Here is a 16,821-nt window from a genome sequence, read left to right as displayed (position 1 = left end):
AACATATGTGTCAATGGGGTTGAGGTCTAGATGTCATTGGCCATTCACCCATCTTTATTTTTTACTTAATCATTAAAATATTAATTTGCAGGTTCCCTGGTGGTCTAGTGGTTAGGAACCGCTGCGGCCCGGGTTCAATCCCCGGTCAGGGAACCAACCCCAGCCATTAGGGTTGCACAAGCCAGTGCACTCTTAGTGCCAGTCCCAAGCCCGGATAAATGGGGAGGGTTGCGTTAGGAAGGGCATCCAGCGTAAAACATGTGCCAAATCAAGCGTGCGGATGATCCGCTGTGGCGACTCTAATGGGAGAAGCTGAAAGAAATTCAAATATTGATTTGCTGGTGTGCTTGGGATCACTGTTCTGTTGTATGATTTAATTTCAACTCAGTGCAAGCAGCAGGAAAGATGGCCTCACATTTGTCTTTAGAATATTCTGGTATAAATTGAAGTATAGCATTGTCTCAGTGACTGCCAGTTTTCACAGCTCCTGTGGCTCCAAAACAATCCTAAATAACCAGCCCTTCTCCTGTCACCATGCATTACAGTTAAAACATAAAAACAAAACATTTAATGGAGGTTGTACTTTTATATGTGCATAAAAGCATGAGGGGCTTTCGTGTAGGCCTGCAGAAATGGTATTTAATACCAGACTCGTGAATTCATAGCTGCTTGAAGTCAAGCCAGCAGATGTAATGTGGTGCTCTGTTGCAACACCTTCAGTCCTGGCATTCATGTGTCAATGACTCACACTGTGAATTAAACTAAGGTTGATGCATTAACCAATGTTTATTATGTTTTATACACCAATTAATCAGCTTTAATTCAATTTCAGTACTTTTTTTAGTCCTCCCACACCATGAGGCACAAGAACCTGATAACTGACTTCCTGTTTCCCTTGCAGTTTTGTTATGGGGTCGGGTTAAAAGCTGAACTTCTACCCACCTCCCTTCGCAGCCGGGCTTGGGACAATCCATAACGGAGTACTTTATTTTAGTTCCCACAACTGAGTACACATGGCGTGTTTAGGGCCTTGCTCAAGAACCCAAGAATGGCAGCCTGGTATGGCTGGGACTTGAACCCACAAAAGACTAATGCCTTAACCACTAGTCTACCACTTTCTTCACATTGAGCTTATGTTGAGAATTAAAAGAAAGAATGTTCATGGCACATCACAAATGATTACAAATGAAGAAAACAGGTGATTTTTAATCTGGGGATAAAGTGTGCATATTGGGCCTCATTAATTTGCATCCATATTTTCAAATGTAACGTGGGTTACATTGTTAGATACAGTCACGCAATGTTATAGCGAATTACAGGCACAAATCAGTTGTAAGTTAGTGCAGTGCATTTGACTATTTGACTAATTTTCTATTTTATTTGATGTTTTATTTCTAAAAACTGTTCAACATGTAATCAGGTATGAACTGTACATAGTTCTATGATTGTCATACAACATACTGTGATCTTTCTCTTTCATACCAGTGGCTGCACCAGCTATTTTATTAGTCCAGACATGTTTTTAGGGGAAGTCTTTCAGTGCAACAACATGCCTCATTTATCACATTTATATAAATATTCGCTTTGCATAAGTCAAGTACGAAAAGTTTAATTACATTATTAATAGTTTTGGAATTGTATTTTTCAAAGGTTTGAAGTAATTGATATTTTGAATCACATCTATCAAAATATGGATCTGTGTTACAGTAAAGATGAATTAGGTATGAATAAAATGAGGTGAAAAGAATCTGGTTTGACATGAAAATGGAGAACAAATGGAAGGAAGCAGATGGTCCCTAGCACACTAAGGACACATTGTCCTAATAATATAATGGTAATATATCAATTTGGTATAATATGCTATAAAGACACACCATAAAAGTCCTTTATTTTCCTTTGAAACATGCCAGTATTTGGAAATTGGTTCCAATGCAGAATGCGCAATGTTCATATACAATAATTCACCAAAGACTACGAGTGAACTCTATAAATGTCGGTTGTTAGTTAATTCTGTTGTTTTATAGAGTAGTTCTTTTTTTCACTTCATAGCATGGACGTGGATTTTCCACAGACCCATCGAATGGACTTTCCCCTCTAGTGTGGCCTAGTTGAAATATGTGACCAAACAACACCCATTTTACAAGAGTGTATTTTAAACACTGAAATAAGGAAGTGGCTACACTTGCGCTAACATAGTTGCACTTTCACAAAGCAAAAAAAAAGAGATTTTCCATTAGGAATACCCTGAAACATCAGATTTACATTTGATTATCTGGTTCTTTAAATATGACAAGTAGAGTAACCTTCCAGTACTTCCAGTGGTATACTGAATAAAAGTATTTTTGGGGATTTGTGTGTCTTTTACTAAATACAACTCTTTTCATCAAAGCATACTGTACCTGTAAGTGTATAAACAATCTATAGTCTGTATGTATTAAAGCTGTGAAATGTAGGGTCGTGTCATAACCTCATGCTTAATTGCTACAGTGACTCTCAATGTTATAATAATCAGAATAATTGTTATAGGCAAAATAGTTTGCTCGAAGAAGTACTTTATTGCCTCAATTGACTAGATCCTGGTGGTTGTCATGTAATATGTACAAGTGCAGATTAAAAAAAAAAAAAAGAATGCACCAACAATCACACAAAATCAAACAAATTACTAGGAACACAACTCCAGGGTTGGTTCTGAGTTGGGAAAAACACAACATGCAATTTGTACTGATTTGTGCTTAATCTAGATGTGCATGTTCACAGCAATCAGTTGAGCATGACTATGTGTTTATAAATACAGTATTTTATTCTATAATTATAATAAACAATGTGTAATAGCAGACAAAAAGGTTGGGACTGCAATTTCTTGCAATATATATATATATATATATATATATATATATATATATATATATATATAAGTAAGTAAAGAAAGCAAATTTTTTTTCATTTAAAAGAAACCGGAGCAGATTTGACAATCTGAGTGTGTTTGTGGAAGATGCTCAGTCAAAAAAGCATGGTGGTATCTGGTACCATGACATCTACATCAGATCTTTTAAATCCTGCAATTTCTAAGGTGAAGCGACAGTGGATTGGTCTTCTTTGTCCAGCACAACCAACAGATACTTTTTTATTGTTATTGTATTCATGGTCCGGTTCTGATGCTTAAATGCCCATTTGATTAGATAGTGGACAATGTCAGAATGGCCAAATCTGATATACTTATCATTGTGTGATCTGACATATTTCTATTATAGCCAGTATTTTCTGGTACATTTTAGGTTGCACCCCCCACCACCGATAACATTTACAATGGAAACCAGTAGTAGGAAGACTTACTGCTGACTTTTGGTAATAAAATCATTGCGTGTGTAAAGATAGCATTGGTCTAGTCATATATTATAATTCTGCTAGTTTTTGTTGATTTTATAGCAGCAGTATTATTTGTTATTGCTCAATAATTGAATTTGTTATTAGTTAACTCTATCAACTGAATAGGATGTACGTATTTTTGGAAAATATATTTTATATAGTTAGATAATCTATTTTGTTTTCTAGAACATTTATTAGTTCATAAAATTGAGTGTGAAACCAGTTCTACATAACCAAAGTCCAACAAGTGCAAATTTCCTTCTACTGATGAGACAAATAGAAAACTAATTCAAATATGAAATTCCTATTCACAGTTTCCTATACATGTGTGCGTGTGTGTGTGTGAAATGATGCTTATGTACATGCTGCTTTATAAGCCTTTTTTCTACACATGTAATATTTACACAACTAATAAAATACATATAAAACTTTAACAAAAATGTTGAAATTCACTGTTAGAATATAATGATGTATCTCTAGACAAAACATTGAGCCCTCAAAAGAATGTCTGGGGCTTTAGGTATTGGACTTTTTAGTATGTGCCTGGATGAAGACACGGCCAGTCCATTTGAAAATGTCAATTTGACTGTGTTTTCTATAAGAGCAGCTCTAACTATTTTAAATCACATTCATGTAATTTATAGTCCCACATTAACATCATATAAAATTATATATTGTCATTAATATTAACTCAGCTTCATGGCTGGTTTTGTGATACCAACCTGTTCTTCATTAATGTCCTATAAGGCACAGGTCTATGTGTGTACCTTGAACTTTTTACGGGAAGAACGACTTATGCTAGAAAATGTCAGGTGTCCCAATACTTTTGTTACAAACTTGTACATACATACTGAAGGTAAGGAAGAATAAATGATGGTTAAGTGAGCGACCACAAGATGAGCATCAGGATTTGGACATGCCATATTGTGTTTGCCCACTAGATGTCCTCATTCTGTCACCTTCTCCGTTTCTAATAATGATCAATGCCACCTGTGTTGATTCTTGTGAGATATTCATGTGAGAATATAAGTTCCACTGTTTTCTGCAATCTTTGCTCAGTGTTTAGTGTTGCTTGGCCTTTTGAGTCTCAGGAGTCAAAAGTGAGTTTCTGTTAGATGTTTTTCTGAGATGTTTTCTAAATCAGTTTACATATTGGATTTTTTTCTATTTAAACCAAAATTTTGGTCTATTGGCAAAGGTTCATCTTCACCTGTGGGTTTAGCCTGTCTTCTGTTGTTGTCTGAGTGTCTGTGTCTCGCTCATCTTTGTTCAAATCCCTACCCCGGCATGAAGGACTGATTCGCCTGTGACCGGTTCAGATGAGGGTGTATTGTGGTGGTTTGGTGAGTGAGAAAGTCAACCTGCTTACTTTAGTGGTTCATCAAACATTACAGATTTCCATGAAGATACACAGAGCGATTGAGCCATAGAAGGAAACGATGGTTAGCTTAGTGGCCCATTCCTTTGACTTCTAATTATCAGTTTTAACACCTTAAATATTAAACGCACTTGAAACGTCTATGCACTTCATGCAAAAATTCAATGCAAAGATGTCATAAAATTCACCCATTTAATACAACTGACCTATATATAAAAACACATAAGGAATGGTTTGAGGACCATAAGAAACAGTTCTGAATGTTGTCTCAACCTACAGATTCCCCAGATCTGAAGCTGATCAGGCATCTATAGAGGCCCCATTTTCCACCTTAAAAAATCAGCTGCTAATGGTGGCACCACAAAACCCCAGCACACCTTCGGAGGTCTTGAGTCTATGCATCAATGGGTCCATAGCATGTGAAGAACCATTTTATATTAAAAAAAATAAAGTTTATAGTATCAAAGTCTATCCACAGCTTATAATTTTTCACGAGCCAATTGAATCAAACATGAAATGAAAGGAGTAGGTAGGGAAGGAGAGAAGCTTCATCATGAACATCTCATCACAGCTCAACCCACAAAGGACCCTGTGGAAATAACCTGCTCTCTCATATCTGATAAAAACACATGTCAAAGGCAATGAAGCAGAAGCTTTCTGATATTTATTTGGCTAACACTTTTGCCCTGCATACAGGTTGTTTAGAATGAGGTTTGTACCCTCCAGATTTGGTGTAAAGCAAAATAAAATCCTCACAGTGAGAAAAATTCATTGAAGAAAAATATTATTTCAAGGACTTTTCTGAACGAATTTTGTATAAATAAAGATTTTTGGTTGAACACAAACTATAGATTGTATTTATAATAAACCCGAAATGTGACACAGTACCAAGACATGCTGCTGCTCTGAAATAAGCCTTCTGAAGAACCATAAAACACAATTAGAAATACAAAAACAGGACAAAATGTACAATTCACAATAAAATATACAACTCAAATAAATACAGTATGTATATATTTCTATATATATAGGATGGGTTAACTTCAAGTTCAATAGTTGAACCAAAAAAATCTTAAAGCTCGTTTTTTACGCAAGACATTTTTCTCTAAAACAGGAAAGTGCACCGTTTTTTTTTTTTTTCTCGATACATTCCTGCTCACTTTGGAGTTAAAAACAAACAAACAAAAAAAAACAACAATGACTTGACTCAAGGTTACATGAATATAGGCGTTTCACTTGACCGTGATTCACTTAAACATGAACCACAGAAAGAGAAGCACAGACTGGAAAAAAAAAAAAAAAAAAAGAAAAAACATGAGAAAGTTCACTTGTAGTAGGCGAATACATGAACTCGATACGAGATGAAATATCAACATGCTTTCGTTTTTTTTTTGGTCACTTGTTTTATAGTTCTATACTGAATAACAGAGAAACTGTTATGATATAGATTTTATATATATATATATATATATATATATATATATATATATATATATATATATATATATGGTGCTTAGAGTCTCCCTGAGATACGTCTTGGATTTTGGTGCGATTCGGATTCAAGATGCCGATTCTTTAAAAGTGTTGGGCAATGAACGTTTTTAAAAGAAGGCGTTCACAGCTTTCAACTTAATCTCTCCTTCCGACATCTGTAGCGTAGACGTGATTACTCCCGACTAAATACAATGTATGGGCAAAAGTATTGGGACACCTGTCAAATGCCGTTCTTCCCCAAACTGGTACCACACAATTTTATATAGGATGCGGTACCATGAAATTTTCCCTTCACTTGAACGCCGAACCTGTTCCAAAACAATACACAATGCCAGCTCTAAGAAGATGTGCTTCACATGGGTTGGAGTAGAAGATCTCCTTCTATAGAGCTCTGACCTCAACCCTACTGAACACCTTTGGGATGTATGTGAACACTGACTGCACCCCAGGCTTCCTCACCTTCTCACCTACATCAGTACCTGATTTTATTAACACCCTTGTGGCTCTACAATCTCTACAAGCACACTAAAAAAATCTAGTGGAACATCTTCCCAGAAGAATAATGAGAAGTCCACAAACTTTTGCCCCTATATTATATATATAGTGTCTTGACTTTATGGATGTTTATGGATGATGTTATTACTACTGTACATTTAGTATTTTGTTGACCTAAAACCTATTGTTTAGTTCCTTGTCCAAAACAATTGTACAGATTTATAGCTTGATTTTCACTTGACGAAAAAATGTTTCAGATTGTTCCGATTGCTATAAAGTTTTCCTTGCATCCAATTTTTCTTCATCGTACCTACACTACACATGCAAAGGATAGAGATTACTTTGAAAAATGCTGGAGCAGTCCTTCAACACATCTCCACTGTTTATTCAACAAATGTAAATTTGATGTCATCTAAAGTGGATTTCAACAGAATTCCCCATGACATTTTTCCATAAAAAAAACAAGCATTCTTCCATTCAAAAAAAAAAAAAATCTTTAAAATGCCCAGATTCCCAAAAACTACTCAGTTCAGGCGTTCAATCATCCGGACTTATCTTCTCAGTGCAATCACGCTGTGAATTCTTTTTTCCTCCTCCAGTTCTCACCCTTCTTTTTGGCAGCTTAAATTTGTAGACTATCAGAATGGTAAATGCATTATATGTGTCTGAAATTCAGACATCTGCCGGTGTGATTAATTAGGCTGGAAATTGTGTGTGTGTGTATATAAAGTAGTGTATTTGACGGTAGTCTTGAAGCATGCTGTTAGAAAGTTGTGTGTGAGCGTCAGATCTCGCTGTGTGAGCTTTGATTGGCCTGGCGAGTAGACAAGCAGTTCTGCTCGTTTAGGAGTGACGTGTGTTCGTCCGGCGGCGTGTCCGTCATGGGTATTGCGAGTGTGATGTCGGATGGAGGCTGAGATTCTGCAGGCGTGGTGTTCTCCTCACGCATCTGCCCGCTGTCTGGAGACTGGGGGGAGTTGTCCAACCGAGATGCTATCAGACCGTTCTGATACTGCGAGCGAGTGATCTGAGACAGAGAAAGATGTAAACACGTAACGTGTATGTTTCGAAAGAAATGACTGATATTTCTATATATATTACTATAACAGAGTGATCACAAAAAAATTACATTTTAGGTCGATAATTATGTTGACGTAACATAAAAGCTGTTTCAGACTATCAATAAAGAAACGTGTGTGTCTGTGTGTAAATCTAATCTAATCTAAACCTATAGAGGTAACTGAGCTTTTACGTCCAATTGCTAAGTAGAAAATGCTTTGCTACTACTAATGTTGAAGCTGCACTTCCTATATATATCAACACACACATATATACAGTAAATACAAATACAGTATATACAGAATCCTATATTATATATATGGAATAAAACAAAACATTTAAAATGCAAACAAAAAAACATAAGCTACATGAATCCAATAATAAAAAGGAATAAAATTGATGCATTTTGGCTGTTGCAGTCCAATATAATGTTCAATAAAAGTGCTAAAATGTGTTAAATTAAAGATGTTAAACTAATAAAACAGCAGATTAATTAATCAAAATAAATGAGACACAAAAAGGGGTCACTCTGTGGCTAAGACACTGGGTTACTGATCAGAAGTCAGGGGTTCAAGCCCATAACCAATCCTTTCCTCTGGTTATGAATATAGCTGTGAAGGATTTTTACAAGTGTTATTTCTAGCTTTAAGGCTGTAAAATTTCAATCTTCTATGATTCTGATATGTGATATAATGCACATGTATGATAGTGATATGGGCATGCAATTTATAGTTTCATTTGAGCAATTTTCTTTCATGTGATTACCATGTTTATTTAAATTTGCAGTTTTGTTTCTTTTTGTTTTTTATTTATAGATAATAACGCCCCTGGAGTACAGAGGTTTAAGAGCCTTGCTCAAGGGCCCAACTTTTGCAGCTTAGCAGTGCTGGGATTTGAACCCCTGACCTTCTGATTAGTAACTCAGATTTTGTCCATTGTGTGTCCTTTAGCAGGTAATTCAGATTCCAAGAAAACTCTACACAAGCCTTGTCTATTGCTTTCCTTTTTTTTTTTTACCAGTAAAAAGAAGTCTCATACAACCTGTATTTATATACTGGAAACTGATTATTAATGATGAATGTGTTAGTGAGGGGGGAAAAAAAACCCTTTTTGTTTTGTTTGGTAGGTTGCCCATCCATCACATCAGATAATGCAAATCAGCATTTCAACAAACAGAATTTTTTGAACAGAAAGTTTTCATTCACAACTCCATCAATGCATTTTACATTTAAGTTGATATACTAATGCCCTAATGATTTCTTTTAGAGAAGATAAGCTGATGTTGCAATTGATTTGCTTACTTTTGTGCAATCAAAAGGGAAGAAGTGCCCCACTTTCAGTAGGTCAGTAAAGCTATTATTGCCCCCTATAGGTGGAAAATTGAAACTGCAACAAACGCAGTTTAGAAAAAAAGTTAAAACCCCTTATAGGTGGAAAATTGAAACTGCAACAAACGCAGTTTAGAAAAAAAGTTAAAATTTACCAAATATAAACAGCCTAGAGTGGAAATTATGTGTTATAATACTCTTTCTTCAAAGCCATGTCATTATTAATACCATCCTGCCCCAACAACATGCACGATCCTGAGCGGTTGCTGGAAATACAGACTCAAAATAGCGGTGTTCTTTCTCACCTTGACGATCTGCAGGTCTGTCAGCGCTCGCACGTTGAAGTCGGGAATGTACTGCGCAGACGAGGAGCTGTTGAGCTGTGTGTTGCTGCCACTGATGGACTGAGATTCTGAGCGATCAGTGTGGTTAAGAGACGCTGAACGGTTTAGGCCGCTAATGCGAGACGGTGAACGGAGCTCTGGGACGCAAAGGGACACAAAATACACGTGTGGGTTTAATATTAACTGTCAGGGTGTTCATGTGTACTCACTAATACACAAAATAATAATATAACAAGCTGAGAGCAAGAGAGAGAGAGAGGAAAAACATTGAAACACATTGATGCTTGAAATCCTAGAAGGCAAAAATACATTATCAGTTAAGGTTAATAACAATATAAAATATAATGAGCAAAACGTTCTGGTTTATAGAGGAGCTCAAATATTTACTGCACATGCAACTCAGGTCAAAGCTTCCAACACAGTCGCATGAGGGGTATTGACAATTCCAAGTCATTTAACCATACAAAATATATGTACCGTAATTTCCGGACTATTAAGCGCACCCAAATATAAGCCGCAACCACTGAATTTGACAAAGATTTTTATTTTGAACATAAATAAGCCGCACCTGTCTATAAGCCGCTAAGTGTCTACACTGAAACTAATGAACTTTACACAGGCTTTAACAAAGACAGTGTCTGTTACACGGCTTGTATCTAAACAGTAGCCTACCAAGAAAGTCATTGTTCACTGTCTTTCTCCTTCCTTTCACAACTATTTCTCTCGGGAGTTTATCTTTTGGCATCGTCGGTGTTTAAAAATCACCATCAGTGAAGCTTTTCTCCCGATGCCGTGAAGCTCAGAACACAGGTGAAGTGTGTTTTTTCATGCCCGGTTGTTTTCAGCGTGACGAATGATTCGCTTTTCCTGTTGCCAGTCCGAGTGAGCGGCAGGTCAAACGTCAGAGGAACCTCATCCATATTTATGATGTGGTGCGGCCCGATTCAGTGGGAGCGCATCTGATTTAATATAAAGAGTTTCATTGGTTCACCTGAACCCGTTCGGCAATTTCATTGGTCTAATTTTATGGGGCTCAGTTTTTTGGCATGAAGCTTGTGAAACCGGGAAACCCCGGAGAAATCCATATATTACCCGCTTCGTTGTTTAAGATGTGGGATTCAAAGCGTGGGAAAAAAAGTAGCGGTTTATAGTCCGGAAAATACGGTACTTTATATAAACATTCCCCAAGATTGTAGCAAAGACTTTAAGCCAAACTGAAACAAAAAAATCCCATAAATTTTTTCTAAAGCTTTGGAAACTCTTGTAAATCTGACTTTCACCCCCTTCGTACGCTCATGTCGGTGAATCCATGGACATGCCACATCGGATTTTCATTTCATGAAAGCCAAAGTGCACTGTACTAACAGGACATTTATACAGCAAACGAAGACGTTCTCTAATTCAGTACTGGAAGTTACTTTGACTCATGTCTATGGCAGTGAAAATATATTCTATATTACTACAATTATTATTTATGTAAAATCTGTAACCAAATCACAGAAAAGATCAGAAAATAAATTTTGATGAAAATGAAACCATTTCTAATGAATGTGAAGATATAAACGTAATCTCAGATGGGCCAAGGTGATCGTGGACACTGAGCTAATCAGTGTGAAACTTACATTTGATTTCTATTTACAGCTGTGATTTTTTGGCTCTTGGTCAGAAAAGTCTCGCATACCAATGCATGCTCTTCCATGCTGCGTTGGCCAGTTCACCTACCGGAATGTTTTTGAGAAAACGGAGAAAACCCGATATAAAAGCGAATATTGTTATGAAGAGAGCATGTGAGATAAATTGGATCTGTGAGGCAGAAGTCAGCAGCTTTCAGAAGTCAAATGGCAAGTAATACGTTTTGAATGTTTTGTATGAGTGTGGTAACTTAGTGGTTAAGGCAAAGCTTTAGATCTGAAGGGAATGAGTTCAAATCTCAGCACTAAGCCGCCACTCCTGAGCACCTCTGCAAGGCCCTTAACTCTGTAGCTTCTCAGTTGTATAAATGAGATCAATGCAAGTCGCTCTGGATGGTGGCAGGTGTCTGCTAAATGGCCCACATATGAATATAAAGTTGCACATTATAATTGTAAATTTCTGTCCAAAACTGTTGCATGAACATTCACTACAAATATTCCCTACAGGCCTGAGACTGTAAAAGTTTGGTTTGAACAAATCTAAAGAAGAAGAAGAAAATGAAGGGATTTGTTGAGGCGTCCATGTTCAGGCCATGACACTATTACAAATGTGTATAAGACCGTATTCGAGTCAATTGCGCCTCCTACTGGCAGAATGCTGACACAAACAAATGCTAAAGTCTTCATATTCTTATTAACTCTTCATGAATACAGAGTGATGAGTTTATAATGAATAGTGATAATAATTTAATGCTATTTGGTGCAACCCAGATGAGAAAGGTTCCCTTTGTTGAGTCTGGTTCCTCTCAAGGTTTCTTCTTTATACCATCTCGGGGAGTTTTTCCTTGGCACTTTTGCCCTGGCTCGCTCATTAGGGATAAACTCATGGCTTTAAAATTATAGGCACAAATGCTACACTGATGAAATTGAATTATGTTTAGTGAAATGTTGGTCCCACTGTGATTCCTTCAATGTTTTGATATAAAAGTGTGAGTTTTATATACAGCTGTGCAGCTAAATTTTCTTGAATCTGAATGGTCAAAAAAAAAAGTTGAGTTTAAAGTGTTAACAATAAAAATTCTGTCTTTATATCTATCCCAAGTTTGTAGTAACAACACTTGTATGACAAGTGAGTGACATGATCCAAGACTAATAATAAACTAATAAATAATAATAAATGTAAATTGACATTACAGATGTTTTCCTCTATGAAGTCGTTTATTTAAGCAATGCAAGAAGAGCCCAGTTTCGGTAGTTAGTTTTTTTTTTCCATAAATCTTGGGGGACTTCAGACAAGCTACGTTTCAAGTAACAGAAAAACAGAGGCTAGTGAGGGAAAGCTGCATAATAAACTAATCAGTGAATATGAAGTGTCAGATAAGAGTAATTGTGCAATGTGTTGGGTTGAATAACTGATTATTTTCCTATAGCAGCATATACATGTATTTTATTTATCCACCTTGGCTTGTTTAGGAACATCATGAACAAGCAAACTTTTTTCAGCGAAATCTAATAATGCGTCTGTCAATGTCTGTGACTGTGTATATACAGTACAGACCAAAAGTTTGGACACACCTTCTCATTCAAAGAGTTTTCTTTATTTTCATGACTATGAAAATTGTAGAGTCACACTGAAGGCATCAAGGGCTATTTGACCAAGAAGGAGAGTGATGGGGTGCTGCGCCAGATGACCTGGCCTCCACAGTCACCGGACCTGAACCCAATCGAGATGGTTTAGGGGTGAGCTGGACCGCAGAGTGAAGGCAAAAGGGCCAACAAGTGCCAAGCATCTCTCGGGGAACTCCTTCAAGACTGTTGGAAGACCATTTCAGGTGACTACCTCTTGAAGCTCATCAAGAGAATGCCAAGAGTGTGCAAAGCAGTAATCAAAGCAAAAGGTGGCTACTTTGAAGAACCTAGAATATGACATTTTTCAGTTGTTTCACACGTTTTTGTTATGTATATAATTCCATATATAATTCCACATGTGTTAATTCATAGTTTTGATGCCTTCAGTGTGACTCTACAATTTTCATAGTCATGAAAATAAAGAAAACTCTTTGAATGAGAAGGTGTGTCCAAACTTTTGGTCTGTACTGTATGTATATATATATATATATATATATATATATATATATATATATATATATATATATATATATATATATATATATAAAATAGTTGCTTGAAAAATTTTAATTATTTGGTTTATGGTCATTTCTCTATGCTACTTTGAATTCATTTGAATTTATGGCTGGGAAAAAAAACTATATTTATTAATAATGCGACATTTCAGATATCTTTTGATATTTCAATAAAAACTAGACAAACCCAAAATGCACCAATTGGACAGTAGATTACATGCAAACACTAAGAACTAATTCGATAAACACAATGCGAGTCAGACTACAGATCGGAGAACATGATGTATAGGTGCACATCACTAAACTTAATTAGCTTTTATTGTAACACGGTTCATGCTGATCTAGGCTCATCGCCATCATATTGTTTAGTAATCTCAAGGATTAGGAATTAAAAAAGGACACACGGATGCAACGGCCATGACTAATAAGACTACGGTTAATAATCCCAGTGCGCTGTTAGAGAAACCACACGCTGGAGGTTACCTGGAAAATGGGAGAAGATAGAACACCTCATGAGAGAGAGGTGGCGAGGACGTGAAACTTTCCCTGAGGGAGTAAGGAAAGGGAGGAGCTGTAAGACACGTTGGCTGGGGCTTCCAGAGAAAAGTTTCCATGCGAAGATGGAAAGCAGAATATGAGAAAAGCAAAGAAGACTATTACACAGAGACAAACAAAAGCATTGGAGAAAAAAAAGGCCCTGCATTTTCTTTTTATTGTAACCTGTAGTCCCTTCAAATACCAGATGGGCCTTTGTTCAAGGCCCTTTACCCTCAACTGCTCAGGTGTAGGAATAAGATATCTGTAAGTTTCTCTGGATAATGGCATCTGCCAAATGCTGTAAATGTAACGATAACGTTACATTATTAATATAACGTTACATATATTAAGATAACGTTACAAATGTAGAGATAACGTTCCCCTGGACCACTAGATGGCAGTCATACAGCATAGATGATTCAGATCCATAAGCTTCCCATGGTCTAATCATGATGGGTGGCCCCTTCGGGCAGATTAAACATGGATTAAGTAGTAAAATGACTGTTTTAGGTTGAACTTGATAATATCTCCATGCATCGACATGATCAAATCTCATAATGTTCACTTATCTCCAGGGAATTGACTTTAATGGGAATTACTATTTACCATTGTGTGAGGCACATCGTCTGTAAGAGAGCCAGAAAGACAACTTTAAGTGTGTGCGTGCACGGTTGTGCGTGTGTGTGTGCACGTGTCTGTTTGTGTGTCTGTCTATATGTCTTACCTAATGAAGCATTAAGTGCCATGACACCATAGTAGGAAAAGGGCCCTGTCTCAAACTTCATATTCTCACTGCCAGCCTCTACCTCCACACGACCCTGTGGACATGGACAAACACACACACACACACACACACACACACACACACACACACACACACACACACACACACACACACACACACACAAACACGTGATATATAGCATATATAAACAATATACATCCAATATATTTATAAATCAAAAATCACATAATTACATAATTATTACACACAATAACACACTTGTGCTACTTTCAAATTCCAGTAGCTACTTTCTACTGGAATGACTGTATATATACACACACACACACACACATGTTTCCAATAACATTGAGGATCAGTCCTGATACTGTACATTTCATCTTATTATTATAATCACAATAAATCATGCAATTTGAAAGTTTGTCAGAGGAAAAACAAAAAGTGTTAATTTTTAACTCAGCAAACTAAATACATCACTTTACAAGTTGCACATAGTGACAATGAAAATCAATTTGCAATTCACGTTGAACAACATGCCTGTGGTCTTTTTCTTTTCTTTTCTTTTTTTGATCAAAAGAAAAAAAAAAAGTTTTGTCCTAAATATAATTAGGCCTTTGAAAGTGTGTCAAATCAAACACCTCTATAATTTCACGATCATTTTGACACTGATTCAAACTATGACAACTGAAATATTGACTATGTGAGTGTTACACATACTTATATGTACATGTATCTAAACGGTATATTGAAAAAAATGTGCATTAATGCAATTCCTAACTTGCACAGCCGATAATATCATACCCGCCATTATTTTCCTTAAACTGACGTGATAGAAATGACTAAATATTCCTTATAGGTCATCATTTCTGGATTATCTAATTGTTTGAAATGGTAATTCATATACAGAGAAAAATCTTTATTTCAAGCCTATTGCAAATTGACGTTACATTAAGTTGTTAAGACATTATGATATAGATGTTATTTTTATATCCACATTTCCATACATTTCTTGCATTATGCAGAAGAATATAAAAATACATTTAAGAATATAAAAATAAATTTTTATATCACTAAATATTAAAATAAAAAGGAGCTAAATTACATTTTACATTTACACTTTGGTAGAAACCTTTATCTGGAAGGACTTACATCTATCTCATTTAAACAACTGAGCAGGTAAGGGGCTAAGGGCCTTGCTCAAGGGCCCAACAGTGGTTAAAAAAAAGAAAAAAATTTTAGGCCTGAAGTGCACTAGAGTGAAAATTTCTTGTAATTTTATGACCTTGCAAGTGAAAAACAGGGCAATTTGTTGGGCATGTAAAGGCAGCCTTAAATCATGGCTAAAGATAGATAGATTTGTGGATGGAAGAGAAGATGGGTGGATGAACAAAAACAGATCCAGGCTTGTGGCTAAAAAAAAAAAACAGTTGTATGTTTGTGTGTAATTTAGATTCAATGAGAAGAGAGATTTACTGAGGAATGTGAGAACTGCAGCATCACCATAGCACAATAAATCCTTACTGAGACAACACTATTTGCTCTCTCTCTTTTAAAAACACACACACACACACACACACACACACACACACACACACACACACACACACACACACACTCTTTCAGACCAGAGGCATTCGGTACAATATAACTCTCCTCGCGTGTAAATCATCCTGCTATTAAACTGAGCAGTTCAACAAGCAGATGGACCTCACCTAAGAAAACACCCTTTTGCCAGAGCTCCACAGTCCTTTCATAGCACGTTCTCTGGCACGTGTCAGGTTTAACGAGTCATCTATTGAGTTGTCAGCTTTATGTCCGAGAATCATTTATTGGAAAGGAAATCAGGATCAAAGTTAGATAGACATTCTAAGAGATACCATAGTGAGCAACACTGATGAGTGTTGAACCCATGCGTGTGTTTTGTGAAAACTGTCCTCTTACTTTTTCTTCTTAAACTGACAAATTCTATATAGACATAATGGTGAAAGATTATACCTGTCATTAATTAGCACACAGATTTGTTTCAAAAGGTATCACTGATTTTGGGATATTGAAAAATTAACTAGGTGGTAGTGCCCTGGATAGCCAGCTTGGGTTTCATACAAGACCTTTGGTTTCCTCTGACCTCACAAAAACAATGTGTGTGTGTGTGTGTGTGTGTGTGTGTGTGTGTGCCCTTTGATCAACTGGCATCCCATTAAAAATGCATATTCCTGCCTCAAAGCAGGATTAATCACATTCAAACAATGTGAAAATGATTAAAGGTGGAAAACAAGCTGATTTATGAATTCTCTTTTCTACCT

The 16,821-nt window shown here is 36.4% G+C and overlaps 1 protein-coding gene and 1 long non-coding RNA gene across 4 annotated transcripts in view; one reads left to right on the top strand and one right to left on the bottom strand.

The window, feature by feature from the left end:
- The first annotated feature begins 4,384 nt into the window (after positions 1–4,384).
- LOC124380718 lies at positions 4,385–6,713 on the top strand. Its single transcript, XR_006924719.1, has 3 exons — positions 4,385–4,466; positions 4,565–4,709; positions 5,024–6,713. It is a non-coding gene; the product is annotated as an uncharacterized LOC124380718 (long non-coding RNA).
- A 384-nt stretch (positions 6,714–7,097) lies between these two features.
- LOC124380791 (metal transporter CNNM4) overlaps positions 7,098–16,821 on the bottom strand; it is a 28,287-nt gene continuing 18,563 nt past the window's right edge. Inside the window, exons 5-9 of one of the 3 annotated variants that reach the window (XM_046842049.1) lie at positions 14,501–14,594; positions 14,015–14,016; positions 13,723–13,810; positions 9,426–9,601; positions 7,098–7,760 (exon numbers count right to left, since the gene is read on the bottom strand). In XM_046842049.1, the coding sequence (XP_046698005.1) occupies positions 7,518–7,760; positions 9,426–9,601; positions 13,723–13,810; positions 14,015–14,016; positions 14,501–14,594 (603 nt within the window). In that variant the 3' untranslated portion in view covers positions 7,098–7,517. Of the gene's footprint in view, positions 7,761–9,425; positions 9,602–13,722; positions 13,811–14,014; positions 14,017–14,346; positions 14,403–14,500; positions 14,595–16,821 lie in introns of those variants that run through there. The other 2 variants (XM_046842047.1, XM_046842048.1) reach the window with 2 other exon arrangements.

The sequence above is a fragment of the Silurus meridionalis genome, chromosome 27, assembly GCF_014805685.1.
Source record: "Silurus meridionalis isolate SWU-2019-XX chromosome 27, ASM1480568v1, whole genome shotgun sequence".
Taxonomy (NCBI): Eukaryota; Metazoa; Chordata; class Actinopteri; order Siluriformes; family Siluridae; genus Silurus; species Silurus meridionalis.
The sequence above is the reverse complement of the archived record's forward strand: the minus strand, read 5'-3'. Positions and strand labels throughout refer to the sequence as shown.